We start from the raw sequence: 19792 nt of genomic DNA, 5'->3' as shown, positions 1-19792 counted from the left end.
GATTTGTGTCACGTTTCTATGTTGTTAAATGTTAATATGTATTTCATTGAGATAATAAGGAAAAATAAAAACATTTTTTATCCTTGAAACAAAATTATTATTTTATTTACATTATCAATTGTTAATTTATCAATGATAAGCATGTTGTAATTTGTGAATAATTAAACAATAAGTTTAATTTTTAATCAAAATGTTTATAAAAAACTAGACGACCCGGTGAACTTCGTATCATCTACATATATTTGTGAAAAGTATAGTCAAAACTTGATACAAAATTTTTATTTACATTAAATGCAACATATTTATACACTTAATTAATTTTAAAGCTTTCCGATGGACTACATTTTTTATCTTTTCTTGCAGTGCGTAAATATATAAAGATGGTGGTTTCCCGACTCACGAACAGTCGTCAGGTCGTCTTCTCCTTGGTATTTTGAAACAATAACAATAAAAAATTTCTTACGCACTGACAATCTGATGATAGATTTTATTCATTGGCTTGAAATTAATTTATTTATTTTAACAACTAACTGACACTTTTTTTTATTTCTGAAAACAAAACAGACCAAAAAGATCGGACCTCACTTCACAGCTAGGAACGGACCCAAAGAGATCGGACCTCCCCTAGCGGTTTTGTAAATGCCAAAAAAATGTCGCAATTATACAGTATTAATGCGGTATTTTTTCAGCATTTTTTCGGTTGTTTTGGTCAGTTTTTTTATCGAAAAATTACGGAACATTTACCGTAAAAATGCGATACATTTACGCTGAAAATGCGGCATTTTTACGGTAATAAGGCGGTAAAATGACTGTATTAAAACCATATTTAAAAAATGGTGTCAAATTAAATAACGCTCGGACTAGGATTCGAACCCAGAACCTCCTGAGGACATGTCGGCTACTCTACCATTTGAGCTACCCGGTCTATACCATAGTGTTTTTTTGCTTATTCAATATACATTAAGCCACACCGTCCATCTTACGATAAGCATATTTAAAATTAAATAATATAGTTATATATGTGAAACAATATAACTTTTCGATTTTAGAAAATTTGCAATTTTCTAAGTGAGAAATTAAAAATTGAAATTAAAATTAGAATATATTTACTTAACATATGTATTATTTTATATTAATTATCGCTAAATACCTAATTAAAAAATAATATTCTAAGTACATATTTTTTATTCAAAAACAGTATTTGTTTTTGCAAAGTAGCGATGGAGAATAAAAAGCAAAATTTGAAATTTTTCATTTTATGCATTTCTAATATAGAAGTGAACTAAAAATAAAACTAAATCTTTAATAATTGTCCATTATGTCAGAAAATATTCGGCAAAATTACTGTATTATTACGGTAATTATTGGGAATTTTTTGGGTAAAATTTGGGCATTAATGCGGTAATTGTATAGTATATTTTTGGTAACTGTACAGCATAAGTGCAGTATATATACTGGATAACTACAGTATAAAAACTGGCCAAAACAACTATAGTTTAACCGCATTATTACCGAATTATAACGGTAAATATACGGCATGAGCATAAATGCCGAAAAATTACGGTATTTTTACGGCATTATCAAAACCGCGAGGGTCATTACTCAGCTCAGAACATTGTGTATTGGAAAACTAAATTGTCGTTTTTAGTATTTTCTGTTGTTTATTATTTATGTTTTTCACCGTTTAAACTTCCCTGAACTTCCAAAATTTCCTGTTTCTCTTGAGATTTTATCAAATTTTATATCTGTAGGAACTGATATTTGAAGAATATGAATTTTTTGACAATTAATACCCCCGCACTCTTATGTGAGGGAGGAATTTCATAAGATCCTATTCGAGATGATTTCTACATTATAAATAAAAGATTCTTACAAAACTTCGAGTCTATAGAAGCTATTGTTTGGAAATGATAGTTTTTCATCGCTGACGTCCCCGCAATCCTTTTTGGGGTTAGAATTTGATAAAATCCATTCTTAGCTGAACTTAAAACTATACACGAAGATTCCTACCAAATTTAGAGTCTGTAGAAAGTTACAGTTTGGAGATAGAAATTTAACATTCTAACACCCACCCCCGCAATCTTTATTAGGGTGGGTTGCTGTAAAATCCGTTCTTAAAACATTTCCGCACCACATATGGAAGACTCCAACTAAATTTGCCGTCTGTGGGATCTATAATTTGAAAATTAAAAATTTTCATTGTTAATATCTGCCCCGCAACCCCCTGTGGAGTGAGCTATCGTGAAATTCGTCCATAGATTATTTTTATATCCCTTACAGAAGATTCTTACCAAATTTGGGGTCTATAGGATCCATAGTTTAAAAACGGGAATTATTCATTGTTAACGCCCCCGCAATTCCCTTTGGGGGAGGATTTTTTGAAAATTATTATGACATACAAACCTTCTCCTGAAAATTCTGAAGACAACAAAAAAAAAAATTAGCCCAATCGGTCCAGCCGTTCTCAAGTGATGCGTGGACATACATGCGGCATTTTATTTTTATTTATATAGATTGAAAAGGCTGTCTCAATTAATAAAAATAAACGTTATCATAAAGATTCATCCGGATATGATATAATATTTTGGCATTAATATTATTTTTGAAAATACTCAGTAATTATTAAACTAATTAATATTTGAAAAAAAAATAAAAAAAAAACATATATAAGTACTAATAAAAAATGATAAAATTTCTCATAATTGATATGATTAAAGGTTTTTTATAATTTGAATCAGATTACTAAGTACTTGAATACAATGAATCAATTATATGGTATCACAACTAACTAACATTTATCGGAATCAATCACTATTGATAATCTACATGCTTCTTAATTAAAGATATTGATTATATATATATATATATAAAAGAAGAATCAATTATCTATGTGCTTTTGATATTCTGGTCTGTTAAGCAAACTGTTATTAACCATTTGTAACGAATTTATTTTTTATACAATACAATACAGCATGATTTTTTTAAGTAGTAATTTTTTATTTTATTTTCAATCGACAATTATTTTACCAGTTGTTTTTGGTCATGGAATGTTAATGGATCCTGTTAATCGTGGTAGTGCATGGAGATTAGGATTTGATACTCCAGTAAATTACAACGATAATGAAAATTATTGTGGTGGATTTAATGTAAGATTTATTTATTTATTTAATAATACATTATTTTAACAGAAACATAAATAAGATAAATTATTATTATATTTTTTCTATTAGGTTCAGCATAATCAAAATAAAGGGCAATGCGGTTTATGTGGCGATGATTATAGATTAAAAACACCTCGGCCAAATGAAAATGGAGGAATTTATGGAACAAAAACAATTGTTAAAACGTAAGTTATTTTATTTTATTAACACTATTTTTATTATTAAAAAAAAAAAAAAAATTTAATATTATAGGTATAGAGAAGGTCAAGAGATTACTGTAAATGTTACTTTAACGTCAAATCATCGGGGATATTTTAAATTTTCTCTGTGTCCATTATTGTATCAAACAAATAGCAACAACAATTCATTATCATCAATAATAGAAATAGAAGAAACGGAAGAGTGCTTTAAACAAAATCCCATACTAACTGTTGATGGAAAAAATAAGTATATTTTATCAAGTTATGAAAACGGCAACTATCAAGTTAAACTTGTTCTTCCTAAAGGTATTATTTGTAATCAATGTTCTTTACGATGGCAGTGGAGGGTCGCTAACAATTGGGGTATTTGTTACGATGGAACTGGTGCTATTGGGTGCGGACCTCAAGAAACTTTTAGAACTTGTTCCGATATTCGAATTATTTAATTATTTTAATAATATATACATTTAAAAAATTTATTTATTCAATTATACATTATTATTTACATATTTAAATTAGATAATTAGATAATTTAAAATTTGTCAAAAGCGCAATAAAAAAAAAAAAATAAAAAACTTGCTATGTTTTATTTGAATAGTAATTATTACATTACTTAAAAATTAGGTATGGAGAACAGAGTGACGGGAGCAAGGTATTAATATCATCAGTAGTTTCTATTAATGGTGAAGAATTTTCCGATTTGTCCCCTTCTCTTGTGGTGGTGGTGGTGGTATGGTGGATGGACCTGGTAAGAGTAAGAGAAAAAAAAAAAAAGGAGATAGAGAAAAGAAGGACGGATAAAGGTAAAGACAGGTAAAAGTACGCTGAAATAACTATACTACAGTCTAAGAGTTTAGCTTCTCTGAGAAACAAGCGGTTTTTTCTCTCCGCGGTACCACGGTTTTCAATTTATAAATCTATATTATAAGCTATAATATAAAAGGTCAAGTGCCGTTTACTAATCTTAATTGTACAATTATTAACATTCTTTTAACAGATTTAACTGAAAATTGTTTTTTTATATTAAAATTATTTTTCTTGTCATGTTTAACGGAATTAAAAATAATTTTTTACAATAAAAACAATTAGTTTTAATATATTGAAGGATGAAATTTAATTTATATTTTAAAAGTAAAAAAAAAAATAATAAGAAATAAAAAAAAATCCAGCAAGTGTGATCCTGTGAGCGGAAGAAAAAACCAGGTCATCACGTCATCGTTGTGACAACCGGATACAATAAATAGAAATTCAACCTGGTTAAATTATTATTAATATTATTTAACTTTTATTATAATATAACGCAAATAATGTGTTAGGATGAACATCCAAAGAAAATGTATATTGTTATTAATTTTTATAATATCAACGACAATAACAACAGTATTGTGTAAATTCAAGCAAAAAAATGAATTTATACAAGATGAAAAAATTGGTAACTTACATCGGCGACGTATTCGAACCATCAAAGATGAAACTTCAAATCACTGTAAGTAATATAATAAATCTATATATCTAAATAATTAAATATAATGGAAAGTTGTAACATATATGTATAAAAAAATTTCACCGGGGAAATCGTAATCGAGTCTTATTACCGGTCAATATATATTAAAATTTATCATCATAAAATTTGTATCTCATTTTTATTTATATTATACATAACATATAAGAATGAGTAAAGCTGGTAAAACCTTTTCGCAACAACAACAACAACAACAACAATAATAATAATAAAATACTGAGGTATCCGGATGTACATATTATAATATTATTTGTATCCTTTCTCTTTTTGGGAATTCATTGAATCAGCTGCATCTATGAAATATCATCAACCATTGACGTCATATGCATAAATTAAAAAATTATTTAGTATAGAATATTTACGTCATATAATAAAATATCACGTATAAATAAAAATATATTTAAATATAAGTATATACTACCATTTAGTTCTGTATATAAGCTTGACATGATTGAGTGAATGGTATACCTATAAAAAAGTAGGATAAAATACCGTATATACAATTCCAACTGAATATGTGTGTATATATATGTATGTATTATTATTTTGTTGTTAATGTTGTTATATATATATATACAGCTACCATTTAATTTAAATTAAAAAATAAAAAAATTTGATAACACATATCATTTTATATAAAAATAATTATAAAGAGAAATTTTTTTTTTTTCTTTTTTTTTCTTCAAGCCAATAATGGTCAAGATAAAATTCCTGGAGTTATATCACTTGACGAGATGACACCTTTACAACAGAATAATTTTACGGGAAATAATTTATCCGAAATAATATCAACAACAAATTTAACAGGAAAATTATTACAACTAAAACAAATTCACTACAACGAAAAAATTAATTATACAATCAATAATAGTAGCAGTATAATATATGATGAAGATTATAAAAAAAATGAAACATACGATAAAAATAATGGTAATTATTGTTAATAATTTAAATAAATTAATTGACTATAAATTATTTTAAATTCCAGCAAAGGATATTATAAATAATTTAAATGGTACATCAACAATATCAATGCCAATTTTTGAAACACTAGTAACAAACTTTTCACGTGCTCGTGCACTTGACATACCATCATCTTCTTTAGAACCAACTAATTCATTAAGTGCCAATTTAACAGATCTAAGCGATGTCAGCATGGATGAAAATGACAAACAAATTGAAGGTAAACGATTTTATTACATTTATTATTAATTATCATAATTATCCTGTAATAAATTAATAAAAATATAATATTACATAATCCAGGTGGAGAGTATATTTTACATAACAATGAAACTAATTTTAAAATTTCACCAATAATATTTTCAAGAGAACAAAAATGCATTGAACCAAACAATAAAACATATCAGGTTGGCGAAATAATTATTAGAGGATGCTCAGAAAAGTGTATTTGTGGTAAAAATGGTACTGTTGATGATTGTCAACCAATTTACTGTGAAAATCCTTTGGTTAAAGCCATTGGTAAAAGTCAAGATCCTTTTTGTCATAAACAAAAAATTCATGATAATGAATGTTGTGCAATTTTAGTTTGTTCTTCTATTAATAATAATAATAACAACAACAACAACAACAACAATCCCAGTATGTTTATTCTATATGATATAAAATAATTTTATTTTTATTGATTTTTAACTGTTATTTAAAAAAAATATATTATTAACTTTTTAATATTTGTTTTAGATTATCAGTCAACAGGTACTTGTAATTTTATTGGTAATGACAACGTTAATAAAACAATTGATATTGGACAGCATATAGAAGACGGTTGTACCAGGATATGTACTTGTGAAACTGGTGGCATATTAAATTGTAAACCCAGATGTCCATTATTAAATGCTAATAATTACAATGACAATGACAATGATGACGATGAAAAAAAGAATAAATCAAATTTACAAAATAGTGACAATAATGACCGATGTGTAAAGCTTGAAGATCCTAGGTAAATATTTTTTATTTATTCTTTAATAATAATAATAATAATAATAATAACAATTATATTATATATTTGAAAACTTTTAAATATTCTTATTAGAGATTCTTGTTGTACTATTACTTACTGCGATGTAAGTATTGGTGAGCACGAGCTAATGGCTTCAACAGACGCTACACCCTCAGCTACAACCATTAAATCATTAAAAAACAAAACTGACGAAATTTTAACAAATATTTATATGAATAATGACCAGATTAAAATTTTAAATTCAACAGCAATAAAAATTTTATTACCAACAGAATTAATTAATATTAACAAAACTATAGTTGAAGTATCTAAAAATAATTACATATGGAAACGAAAAAATTTTAATAAAGGTATACACAAAATTTTTCTATATATTATTGATAAATAAATATTAACCCATAGATTATTAATTTCAGAAGGTATAATAGCTAATTTAGAACCTTCATCAGTTTACTACATTCGAATAAAAACACAAGACAAAAACAACAAGACAATATCAACAATTAGTGTAGTAACATTACCATCATCTTCATCATTACCACAAATTAACATATTGAAAAATAAAATTACAAACAATTCAACTACTATAAAAATAGATAGTAAAGATTCATGTAGCTATAGGGGTAAATTATATCAAATTGGTTCTGAATGGTATGATGAGTGTATTAATTTTTGTGTTTGCGAAAAAGGCCCAAAAACACAATGCGTCACAATAGAATGTCCCACTGATTTTGGCTTAGATGTTTTAGACCCTAATTGCTTAGACTGGGAAACTGTACCATTTAATTTTGTTCCCAAAGCACCTCAATGTTGTCCCGAAGTAAGTAATATATAAGTATTTATGTTTGTTTATGTTAAAATTGTAAAAGTAATTTCTTTTTATTTTTCTTTTTCTTTTTTATTTTTTCAGGAAGTAAGATGTCGCAATAATGGATCTTGTAATTACGAAGGCGTAGTTTATGACAATTGGAATGAAATTCCAAATAATATCACTGGTTGCGATAAAAGATGTTATTGTGAAATGGGAAATATTTCGTGTCAACCAGCATGTCCTCCGGTTCCAGCTCTACCACCCGATACTTTATCATGTTCTTCAAATCAAGCTATACTCACTAAATTACCAGATGATGAGTGTTGCTTACATTGGATTTGCGGCAGCCAAGTCAACAATAACGAAAATTATAATACTTTTATGCCAGGTACCAACCTTTTATTAATAAAATTTATTATTTCACATATAAATGCACGTATTATTAAAAAATTTCATTAATTATAAATAAAAAAAAAAAAAAAAATTGCTCACATTATATACAAAAACACATGTAGTTTTTTGACAGTGATTTTAAAATAAACTTGTTGTTACAGAAACTAATAGTACGGTATTTGTAGATGAAACAGTATCTTCAATTGGTTCCCTAATGAGCGGCAATAATGTTGCGAATGGCATGAAAAAAAATTGGCAATCTTTTATAACTGCCGATGAAAATTATAAAAAAATAAATCAAAATAATAAAACTATACCATTATCAAACTTAACTTCAACAAAAGACATATTTAACAAGAAAAATAATAACAATAATGATAATAGTCATAATAACTCCGATATTGTTAATAATTTTAGTTTTGTCGATAGTACTACAAAACCAATTATATCCAGTTACAATGGTCCTTATAATCCAAATTATAAATTATCTGGATCATCAGCTAGCATTGACGTTAACAGTAATAATGACAATAATAATAATAATAATGTCAAAGATAAATTTTTTAAGTCTAAATTGAATGAAGCAAAAAAAATAATTGACCCAACAAAGTCTTCTTATCACAACAATAAAGTTACAACTCAATCATTTCCAGGCCCTTTGTCACCCGATAGACTTCCTTCATCATTGGCATCAAAAGATTATTTTTCTATTACTATTAATCCTATGGTAGTAATTAATAATAGCAATAATATCGATAATAAAACACAATTTTATCAAAATAACGGAGATAAAATTTCTTCTTCAAATAAATTTAATAAAAATAAATTTATCAACATTGATGGTTTTAATAAACAAGTTACAGTGCCATCAACTGGAGATAATTATTCATCACTATTAGAGTCATCTACTAAATCAGAAATACCATCAATACCATCAATAAATTTCGATAAAATAAAATTTGATAAAAATAAATTTTCACCATCAGATAAATTAAATCACCTGACAAATTTTAATTATCCAGAATTATCCCAAGATACAAAACAACATTATGATACATCACTGTCGTCATCATTACTTCCACAACAAGAAATAAATAAAAATGATAAATTTTTAAAACCGGAAATAAAAGCACAAAAAAATGAAAATGGTGAAATAACCAGCTATCATATTCATACTCCACATATACCGAGCTCACCTCAACAAATTGAGGAATTACTTGCCCATATAACTCAACATGATTCTCATGTTAATTCTTTCCATATTTATCCAACAACATCATCATCATCACCGCCCTTATCATTACCATCATCATCTTCATCATCATTGTCATCTCTATTGACGAATTTAAATCATCCGTTTGTTGGCATTGGGGGACCTATTAAATCAGGTTCGTGTTTATATATGTTGCAAAAGTGTTTTTTTTTAATTTAAAATATTATATAAGGTAAAAGCCCCAATAGATAATCATGTACCAGTATATGATCACTCCATGTATTTGTATACCTATATTTGTGAATATAGATATACAAATACATCGAGTGATCATATACTGGTACGTGATCATCTATTGGAGCTTTTACCTTACTTACAGGCATAAAAATATACTATATCATATCTTATTATTATATTAAAAAAATTATATATATATAATTATATATTAATTTATTTTTTTTTTCTTATTTATAGATTTACCAGACACGTCATCAGGACATATTTACTCTTCTCTCGGTTTTCCATTACACGGTGATGGTGTTGCAGCTAGTGAATATTTAAATAAAGTTTCTGGACAATTATCATCCTCATTTAATAATGAAATAATTATAAAATCTTTGGATGCAATTGATGATTCAACAATAAGAATACTATTTACAGTACCATCTGTTCTAGTTGGACTTTTTGGGCGTGTTGAACTACGTTACACAAATGAAATAATGTAATTATTTATCATTTATTTATTTATAAAAAATTTAATTTAAATAATAATAAATTTAATTGTTATTTTAGGAATTCGGATCTATCGACATGGAAATCACAAATATTTATACCTCCAAATGATTTGATTGCAACACCACAATTGGAATTTGAACTTGATGGTCTAGAACCTTCAACCGAATATAAATTAAAAGTAACTGTTATTCTTCGAAACGATCAAATAAATAATAATAATAATAATAATAATAATCCAACCAGCAAAATTTATAGTGTTAAAACACTTGATCGTTATACAGATAATAAAAATAAACACACATTGATTAAGGGAACAACAGAATCAACAAAAATTATGACTACAGAAATTTCTTCACCACCTCAAATTTTTATTGACGCTGGTCTTAAAGTTATTGAAACAAATTTTAGCTGGATTAAAGTTGAATGGAAGAAATTTACAGAATTTGAAATTAAATTTATCGATGGTATACAATTGAGATACAAAGAATATGATAGCAAAGTTTATACGACAACACCACTAATTCATCGTGCTGTTACAAGCTGGATAATTGAGGGATTAAAACCAGCTACTACATATCAAATTGGTATATCAATTATTCCTTTTCCTGGTCAAACAACTGAACTTTACAGTGAAAAAACGGTATGTAAATTATTATTATTATTATTTAAATAATTTAAATAATTTTTTTTATTCATTTACCGAAATTTTTATTTTCAAGATTCAAATTACGACATCTATTGAGCCTGATCCTTATTCTTTTGACGTTAAAGTTGAAATAAAAATGATTAAATCACAGGAAATTGAATTATCATGGAGTGGAGTACCATATCCCGAAGATAAATATGTTAACATATACCGTGCAATTTATCAAAGTGATAGTGGAAAGGGTGATACTAGTACTTTTAAAATAGCTAAAAGAGATTCTCCAGCTAAAACTATAATAAGTGATTTAAAGCCTGGAACAAGATATAGATTGTGGCTTGAAATTTACTTAACTAATGGAAAAATAAAGAAAAGTAATGTTCAAGATTTTATAACTAAGCCAGGTATTGATTTATTACATACCGCAAGCACTGGTAATATTTATCAATCGGGTAAATACGGTATCACTGCCTCAGCAGCAGCTGTATCAATTCCATCATCACACCAAGAAAATAATAATAATAATAATCACAATAGTAAAATTATTAATAACAATCTTAACAACATTAATGATAATAATAATAATAATAATAATAATTATTACGGGCCTCTAGTCATTGTTGCTATTGTTGCTTCTCTTGCTATACTCTCAACATTGATATTACTTATGATGCTTATGAAGAGAAGATCAAGTAATAAAGCTGAAATTTCGTCTTCTCGTAAAACAACTGCATCTGCAGCATATGATAATCCATCCTACAAAGTAGAAATACAACAGGAAACTATGGGTAACTATATTTAAACCTTTTTTTTTTAATTATTTTGTATCATCATATTCTTTTAAAAATATTAATCATTTATTTTATTTTTATTTTAGATTTGTAAAATTAATTATACTGTACATCAACGACAGCAAAAAACTATTTCTTTTATATAATATCACAGCCATTTACAATATAGTATTAACAATAAATGAATAGATAATATATAAATAATGATGTACAACAACAACAACAACAACAACAAAAAAAAATAATCCATACCTTATCATTGGGATATTACGGTGTTTGTGACCACTTCCATTACACGCAATAGAACTGCAATATTGGTGCTAATTTTAATTAAACGGTTAAAATAAATCAGTTCTTGTATAATATGTTATTAGTACAATCAACGAATTATTTTCAAGTAATTAATAACAATAACCAACTGATTTATATATATATTTATTTATTTATTTTTTTTTGTTATATATATATATATATATATATGTATATGTGTTTGAGCATTTCTTGAGATATTTCGGGGTGAGAGGATTCATTTAATTATTTATAGGATTTTTAACAGGAGATTTAATTGGGCACTTTCGGCCAAATTTTGAATTTTCACCGGAAATGCCCAAACTAAGCTTCTGTTAAAAAATTTTATAAAAATCAAATGCATCGTCTCACACGAAAATATCTCAGGAAACGCCCAAACGCAGCCCCTGTTAAAAGCGGAACTCAAAATTCCAATTTTAAAAGGTTCTCCACGGGAATTACATTTTGGCACACCCTAATATTCATACTTGATAAAATTTACGCTTTTGAATAGACACATTCATTATAAAAAATTATAAAGGTATATTATAGTATGCAAGTATTTGACTCATTATATAAGTTATTTAAAAGTAAATATTAAATTAATTTATAGGAAAAAAAAAGTACTGTACATATATAGATTTAACATGTGCAATATATCAGTACATATACTCATACTGTAATATTATTATATTCAACTACTCAATTTTATATACTCATTAATAATATTTACTTTTATTTTTAGAATTTTTATTATTATATTTATTTATTTTATGATAAAAAAAAAATAAAAAAATAACGAATAAATAAATAAAAATAAGCCATTTTTTATCATTATATATATATTTTATATTATTAATAATGTATACATTTTTTATAAAATAAAAAAAAAAAAAAAAAAAAAAAAATGAAATTATTTTTTTGTAAATAGAGTATTGAATTTTATTTTAAAATTTCTTAAGTTAATAGAAACAATATATAAGTATGTACTGTATTTTGATTATATAAAGTAAATGTATTCTATAAATCTCTACAAAATTTTATGAGTCAGTTTAATTGTACGTATTGAAAATTAAAATAATTTTATCAATTCATCTTCGAGATCGAGAGGTTTAACTGTAGGAGATGAACGAGATACAACTTTTCCTTGTTTATTAATAATAAATTTAGTAAAATTCCATTTAATATTATCAGTGATAAATCCCTTTCCTTGAGTTTTTAACCATTTCCAAAGAGGATGAGCGTCGGGTCCATTTACATTAATTTTTTCAAATATATCAAATTTAACATTAAAACGTTCGGTAGCGAATTTGTAAATTTCTTCAGAAGTTCCTGGTTCTTGACCAGCAAATTGATTTGAAGGAAATGCTAAAATTTCAAGTCCTTTACTTTTTCCATACTTTTCATGTAATTCCACTAATTGTTTGTAATTTATTTCCGTTAAGCCACATTCACTAGCAACATTTATTATTATCAAAACATGTCCACGGTATTTATCTAAAGATACATTTTTTCCATGTATATCCGTTGCGTAAAATTGATATATATTTTCAGCTTTTTCCCAATCTACCATTTGATTAAATAATGAATCTGATTTTTTTATATCATCATCCATAGGACCATCATTCACCATACAATGTCCATCTTCCCCTTTTTCACAAGAATCAACTTTTGTAATCGTTATTAATAATATTAATAATGACACAGTCATAAATATTCGGCCTAATTAAAAAAAAATTTTAAATAGTTATTTATATTAATTTTATAATCTGTATGATAAAAAATAAGTCATTATTAATTATAAATATGATATATAAAAACTTACTAAACATATTTATTTGTCAGGAGTATACGCTTCGATACAAGATACTGCACGAATGACACTACTAGTTCTTATAAATACAACAAGATTTCCGTCGTTTATATGAATATCGTCGTCTCCGTTCTCCGCAATTTCCGCAGGTCTACGGGCTTGTAATTATTTTTTTTTATTTTTTTCTTAGGGAAAATAAAATATAATTTTTTTGTTTTTCAACCAGTTTACTGAAAATAAAACATTAAAGATTATAATAATATTCATGATTACCATCACTCGAGTGGAGGCTATTGAACTTTTATATATTTTTAATTCAAGAATATTTATATCGTATTTCTACAATAAAATAATCAAACCGACCTTGAAAAATACTAAATGTGCACATGTACATACACACATTAATTAATAAATTTCCGGTATTAAATACGCTGTGTAATATAGTACTACTCCAACTTCACTATTAATAATAATATATATGAATATTTTAGCTTTACAATAATAATGATCTTGATATCTTTTTCAATTAATTAATAAATAATTAAAAAACAAAAAGTTAAAGATTCTTTTTTTTTTTTCAATATATATATTATAAAATATATATATGTATATAATTGATTTATGTTATTGAAACTTTTATCATATTGTACTTTTGAATAGAAAAAATATCTAAATACTTAATAATTACACATTAATTACGACTTATTGTTATACATATATCAATCGAGCAATTGTAATATTATTATAAAAAGAGTACAGAGTATGGAAAAAAAAAACGATATTCATGTGAAATAATAAGTGATAAATTTGTCTAGTTTTTTTTTTTGTTTTTAATTATTTTTTTAAAAATCTAATATACCTTTATTTACTTTATATTTATGTATGTATCATATCTATTATACATAGATACTACTTGAACGGACAAGTACTACCATCATGCAGCGCTATACTATATGATTATTTTCTTTTCGATTACTACGATTCAAATATTGCGCATGAGCAGTATTTTTTTCTTTTTAGAATTTTATTTACTTGGTCGTGAGTGAGGTTTCGTCCTGTTTCGTCCGGTGGTAAGCGTGCTCTTGTCTCTGTCTGACTGTCTTTGTTATATATTTATATTTAAATATACTGCAGAGAAAACTCTGAGCGCTTCGTTGTTCATTATACATAAATTAATAAATTGGTGTAAGTTATTATATTTTTAATTCAATTTCACGTAATATTAATAACCTGAAAAATATTTTAATTCATTGATAAATTTAGATGTTGAAAATTGTGTATTTTTTAAGTTTTTAATTTTTTCACGTGCATACTCGTTACATACACAACATTTTTTGGAGGTTAACTAACCAATCTTTCTATATTGATGTTTACGATAATTTTTTCTTAATTAAAATATAATTTACCTAGCTTTTTATTTTAGTTTTTTTAATTGTTACTTTTATTTAAACGGTAATTATTTTGTAGATTATGTATTTATGTGACATTAATCGCTAAGCATGTATGACACGTGGGATATTATTATTATTATTATTATAATTGACAAAATGTATTTAATTTAAACAATAACTATCACCTATAAATTTATTCATTAATATCAATAAATAATAATTATAAAACTTTATTTACAGTAAAATATGTCATTTCGTGGACGAGGCGGTGGTGGTAGAGGTGGTGGAGGCCGAGGTGGTGGATTTAGAGGAAATAATCGTGGAGGTGACAGAAATAGAGGGTAAAAAATATCATTATCATTATTATTAATAATAATTTTTATTATTATTTAACTAATCAAGTGTTTTGATTTTAATAAAGGTACGATCAAGGTCCACCAGAATCTGTAACATCTTTAGGGCACTTTGAATGGTCAGTCCAGGATGATCTTGTAGCTAAAGTAGATATTGAACAAGTTCCATTTTTTAATGCTCCAATTTACACTGAAAATAAACAACAAATTGGAAAAATTGACGAAATATTTGGCAATATTCGGGATTATTATGTTTCAATAAAACTTTCGGAAAACGTAAAAGCTTCAAGTTTTGAAAAAAATTTTAAGGTAATTATTAATCAATTTAATCAATATTAATTTAGCACAAGTAATGTAAATTGTTTTTTTTAGTTATTTATCGATCCAGCTAAATTACTACCTCTTCAAAGATTTTTACCAAAGCCACCAGGATCAATTGAGAAACGAGGTGGTCGTGGTGGTGGAGGACGAGGAGGTAGAGGTGGTGGTAGTCGTGGTAATAGTCGAGGAGGAAATAGAGGAGGCGGTGGTGCCGGAGGATTTGGTTTTGGTGGTCGTGGCTCTAGAGGTGATTATACTAACAATCATAAATATATTTTACAATTTTCCAATTTGTTTACCGTACTAAAATATAAAGATATCTTATTAATAATATTATTGTTATTATTATTATTATTATTATTATTATTATTATAGGCGGTGGTGGAGGTGGATTCCGTGGACGTGGTGGATTTGGTCGAGGTGGAAATAGTCGTGGAGGAAGAGGAGGAGGAAGATGGTGAATAATATTTTTCAACAAAATATTAAAAATTTATTTTTTCATCTGGCTCTTTATTTGAAACAATTTATCAAGTGTATATTTCCTATTAATATAATAACAAAAAATATACAATAATCATCTGATCGTTTTTATACATTTTCACAAGTATAGTATAAATGAAATATGATTTAAATAAATAAAAAAGGAAAAAAAATTTATACCATTTTATTTGAAATATTTAATCATCAAATCTTATATGCTTTCCTAATTCTTTCTCAGCTTTTTTAAGTAATTTATCTCTTCCTCGTTGTTTGATGCGATTTTTTTTACTTATTACAAATTTCTGTTCACGGTCTTTAAACATTTTATCCCAATAATCTTTTTCTTCAATACCCGTTAATATAATCGAAGTTTTATCCTCGCATAATTTTTTTAATAATTTTTCAGCGTTTTTTGGAGTATCACATCGAATATAAACATAGTTGTCACCTTCTCTTACATCAATATATTGAATATCAGTTGGAGTTGTTAAATCAGAGTTAACAGCAGATTTAATTTGATTTTTCAAATTTTTAGGATTTGAACATGGTTCATCTAATTCCATTTTAATAATTAAACTTTCAGCAAAATTAAATTTAGGAGATGAATTTTTATTTTTTGAATCTTGTTCATCACAAATTACTGTAGTAGCAGCAGCAGCAGCAGCAGTAGTAGTAGTATCCATTTGATTATTAACAGGCGATTGTTTTTCGTTCCATTGATTTCTTTTTTTTAAGAGGTGTTGCTTTAGCTGTTTCATTTTATCTCTCTGTGATTGGAGGTATTTATTTCTTAATTTTTTCCATTCTTTTTTTGCCATTATACGGAGCCCAAAATCGATAATATCTAATTGTTGCTGCTGTTCCTGTTCCTGTTCCTGTTGTTGTTGTTGTTGTTGCTGTTGTTGTTGTTGCTGCTGCTGCTGTTGCTTTTGTTCCTGTTCCTGCTGATAATGCTCATTTTTATTACCTCTATTTTTTCTTTTTCTTTTTTTTTTCTTTTTTTCATCAATATCTTTACTTTCTTTATTATCAATCAGACTGTCAGAAAATTTAATATCTTTAACATCATCTACATTGCAACTATCATTATTGATATTTGATTTTTCGTTTTGATTTTTATTTTTTTCAGTAATCTTGTTGATTGATTTATCAATTTTTATTTTTTTTGGACTTATAACATTATCATCATCGTAATCGTCATCATCATCATCATCATTATAATTATCATTATTATCGTCTTGAGTTGTTGTTTTTGTTGACAATGTGACGACTGTTGGCGATGATAAAAATTGGTTATTGGAGTCATCAATAATATTTTTATTTGATTTAAATGATTCAAGCTCACCATCATTTAGAGTTTTATTAGTAACTTTATTGATAAGTAACGATGATGAATCCTCAAAATCGTCTTCTTGAATATAAGTTGTAATACTTAATATTTCATCAGGTGTTGTATGAGATGGTAATATACAATGTTTATCTTGAAAAGCTTTCAAGCATTTTTCAGTTTCTTCAACATTATCAAACTCAACAAATGCAAATCCTTTTAATTTTTTATTACGTTTATAACGTGGTATAGATACATAGGCTACTGAACCATATTGAGAAAAAATAGTGATAAGCCAATCATGATCTGCATCTGGTGGTAATCCTTGAACATAAATAGTACAATCATCACTATTACTTCGTGGATTAATAGGTGTTTTACGACAAACTTTAGTTGAGTCATCTGATAAAGATAATATTTTTGAAGACTCTAAAGCTTTAGCAATACGATTTGTTTCAGTAGTTAGTGCTCTTATTTTATTGAAATTAATAAATGTTGATAAATCAACATAAGGATCATTTTGAATTAAGTTTGATAAAAAACGATCTTTACTTAAATTAGCATCACTAAAATAAAATTCCATTTGTTTAAGAATAGCAGCATGTAAAGCTTTTTTTCTGGTTCGCGGTTTTCTTTGTCCTGTTTTATTAACTGCTTGTTTTTTTTCTTCTTCGGACATTTTTATAGTATTACTTGTTCTTTTTACAGTATTATTTAATAGTTGTTGTTGTTGTTGCTGTTTTACTTGAACAACTAATGAATCATGGACTCTTGGTACAGGAATACATTCTGACGCTAACCCAATTTCTTGATCTTCCATAACCATTATTATTTTAATCAATGTTGAATAATATTCAATCTATAATATAAAAAATATACATTAATTTTTAATTTTTAATATTTCGATCAATAATAATTTATTGTTTATATACAATTATAATTATTAATTATTTATATACATACTCTGTATTCGACGTGATTTCTCTCTCTACGACACTTTTAGTACCATATAATATTAAATATTTATAAAATTTTAATGGAATATTTCTATGGATAATAAAAATAATATTATTTTAATTTATTCTCTGTATTTAATACTTTTTATATTAAAAGCATTGTTACTTTTTATCTTATGCTCCGGTCGCTTCGGTACACTATATACTGTTATTATTATTATTATTATTAGACCAACTACATAAATGTATATTGTTGTATAGCCCCAAATTGGCTATAGTAAATTTATTTATTGAGTTCTTTTAATTCACCCGTTGGAACGCGGTAGGGCGTTCAACTCGCAGTAAATAGATTAAGGCGGGAGAATAGATTTAAATTTGAATAATTTAAAATAAATTATATAAATATTTAATGAATTAAAAACGCTCAGATTATTTTAGTTTAATTTAGATTTGCCTTGCGCGCAAATCTATTATTTATTATTCGATAGGTTAAAAAATAAAAAGTACCGACAATAATTTCGAAAAAGGAAAATTTGCGTAGTGTACTACAGTTTTGCTTTTTGATAAGTGACTTTTTGTTCCTTGGTTTTCGACTCCCCTGGTTGAGATGTTAGTACCTTTGGAGTGGGAGAGTCCCAGAGGGTAGTGAGGGTAGTGAGGGTAGTGAGGGTAGTTGCGTGCGCCTCTGCGACTCCTGTCTTCAGTAAGCATCCCTTCTCGAGTTGACGAAAATGGGACTATGCTGCGATGACGTCACGGCGACTCGACATTCTCAAGACATTCTCAGACTATATGCAACCCGCATGGATGCTTGGTTTTTATGACCTACTAGTGTCTTGAGTACTCGAGCAATCCCTTTTTTAAGCGAACGTTTTGGAAAATAAGTTACTTAAAGGATTATGATAATAAAAAGAGTAATAAATAAAGATCTCCGGGTTTTCCCAACATTGTAAAGAGTATTTCCAAAACGTTCGGCATCTTATCCTAAGTGACCATTACAATTAACGTAGGTTAATAATTTATTTTAATAAAGAAATTTTTTCTTAGCATGTCTAAACTAACTGGACAGTACTAAAAGTTTTTATAAGTTTTTCCTTGGGAATTTCCGGTAATTATAAATTCGTCTATACCGAATATTTATTATATATTTTTCTTACCGATAATTTATTACAAATAAAATACATATATTTTAAATCTTCCTGGGTTTTTCCCGCTATTATCATTTATTGCAGCCATCTTTTTTATATGTAATTCTATATTAATATATAGAATATATAGAGAGCGTTGTGATCAATCCTTTCGGATTCACAACAATATCAATGGAAAAGGGGAAAAGGTTCGTAGATTATAAACCAGCTCTTACATATTAAAGTATAGCAAGTACCTAAATATACATGTTAGTATTTATGT

At 26.6% G+C, this 19792-nt stretch overlaps 6 protein-coding genes across 8 annotated transcripts in view; 4 read left to right on the top strand and 2 right to left on the bottom strand.

Moving 5' to 3' along the window:
• Positions 1 to 19792, top strand: part of LOC123265427 (protein PFC0760c-like) — a 37366-nt gene that overhangs the window by 6149 nt on the left and 11425 nt on the right. The window lies entirely within an intron of this gene.
• LOC123265496 lies at positions 2907 to 3851 on the top strand. The gene is made up of 3 exons (XM_044729289.1): positions 2907 to 3146; positions 3231 to 3346; positions 3414 to 3851. The coding sequence occupies exons 1-3, from the start codon at positions 2973 to 2975 to the stop codon at positions 3805 to 3807; spliced, it is 684 nt and encodes a 227-aa protein (XP_044585224.1). The 5' UTR covers positions 2907 to 2972; the 3' UTR covers positions 3808 to 3851.
• LOC123265429 (putative epidermal cell surface receptor) lies at positions 4449 to 11882 on the top strand. Of its 3 annotated transcripts, XM_044729200.1 has the most exons (14): positions 4449 to 4847; positions 5571 to 5713; positions 5795 to 5813; positions 5872 to 6066; positions 6150 to 6485; positions 6585 to 6846; positions 6940 to 7217; positions 7284 to 7687; positions 7778 to 8066; positions 8233 to 9459; positions 9759 to 10005; positions 10077 to 10659; positions 10739 to 11450; positions 11540 to 11882. In XM_044729200.1, exons 1-14 carry the CDS (start codon positions 4679 to 4681, stop codon positions 11545 to 11547), a joined length of 4872 nt encoding a protein of 1623 aa, XP_044585135.1. In that variant the 5' UTR covers positions 4449 to 4678; the 3' UTR covers positions 11548 to 11882. The 3 variants fall into 3 exon arrangements, with proteins under 3 accessions (XP_044585135.1, XP_044585127.1, XP_044585145.1); XM_044729192.1 differs by having other exon boundaries at positions 5571 to 5813; XM_044729210.1 differs by lacking the exon at positions 8233 to 9459 and having other exon boundaries at positions 5571 to 5813; positions 11540 to 11879.
• Positions 12719 to 14510, bottom strand: LOC123265503 (glutathione peroxidase-like). The gene is made up of 3 exons (XM_044729300.1): positions 14414 to 14510; positions 13567 to 13784; positions 12719 to 13463 (listed from the first exon to the last, which is right to left on the bottom strand). Exons 2-3 carry the CDS (start codon positions 13571 to 13573, stop codon positions 12814 to 12816), a joined length of 657 nt encoding a protein of 218 aa, XP_044585235.1. The 5' UTR covers positions 13574 to 13784; positions 14414 to 14510; the 3' UTR covers positions 12719 to 12813.
• LOC123265511 (H/ACA ribonucleoprotein complex subunit 1-like) lies at positions 14609 to 16275 on the top strand. The gene is made up of 5 exons (XM_044729310.1): positions 14609 to 14739; positions 15186 to 15286; positions 15367 to 15607; positions 15671 to 15866; positions 15995 to 16275. Exons 2-5 carry the CDS (start codon positions 15192 to 15194, stop codon positions 16078 to 16080), a joined length of 618 nt encoding a protein of 205 aa, XP_044585245.1. The 5' UTR covers positions 14609 to 14739; positions 15186 to 15191; the 3' UTR covers positions 16081 to 16275.
• Positions 16268 to 18567, bottom strand: LOC123265475 (la-related protein 7). The gene is made up of 3 exons (XM_044729269.1): positions 18549 to 18567; positions 18390 to 18473; positions 16268 to 18285 (listed from the first exon to the last, which is right to left on the bottom strand). The coding sequence occupies exon 3, from the start codon at positions 18250 to 18252 to the stop codon at positions 16297 to 16299; it is 1956 nt and encodes a 651-aa protein (XP_044585204.1). The 5' UTR covers positions 18253 to 18285; positions 18390 to 18473; positions 18549 to 18567; the 3' UTR covers positions 16268 to 16296.

The sequence above is a fragment of the Cotesia glomerata genome, linkage group LG1 (assembly GCF_020080835.1).
Source record: "Cotesia glomerata isolate CgM1 linkage group LG1, MPM_Cglom_v2.3, whole genome shotgun sequence".
NCBI classification, from domain to species: domain Eukaryota; kingdom Metazoa; phylum Arthropoda; class Insecta; order Hymenoptera; family Braconidae; genus Cotesia; species Cotesia glomerata.
Note: the sequence above shows the minus strand (reverse complement) of the source record. Positions and strands in the feature narration are given on the sequence as shown.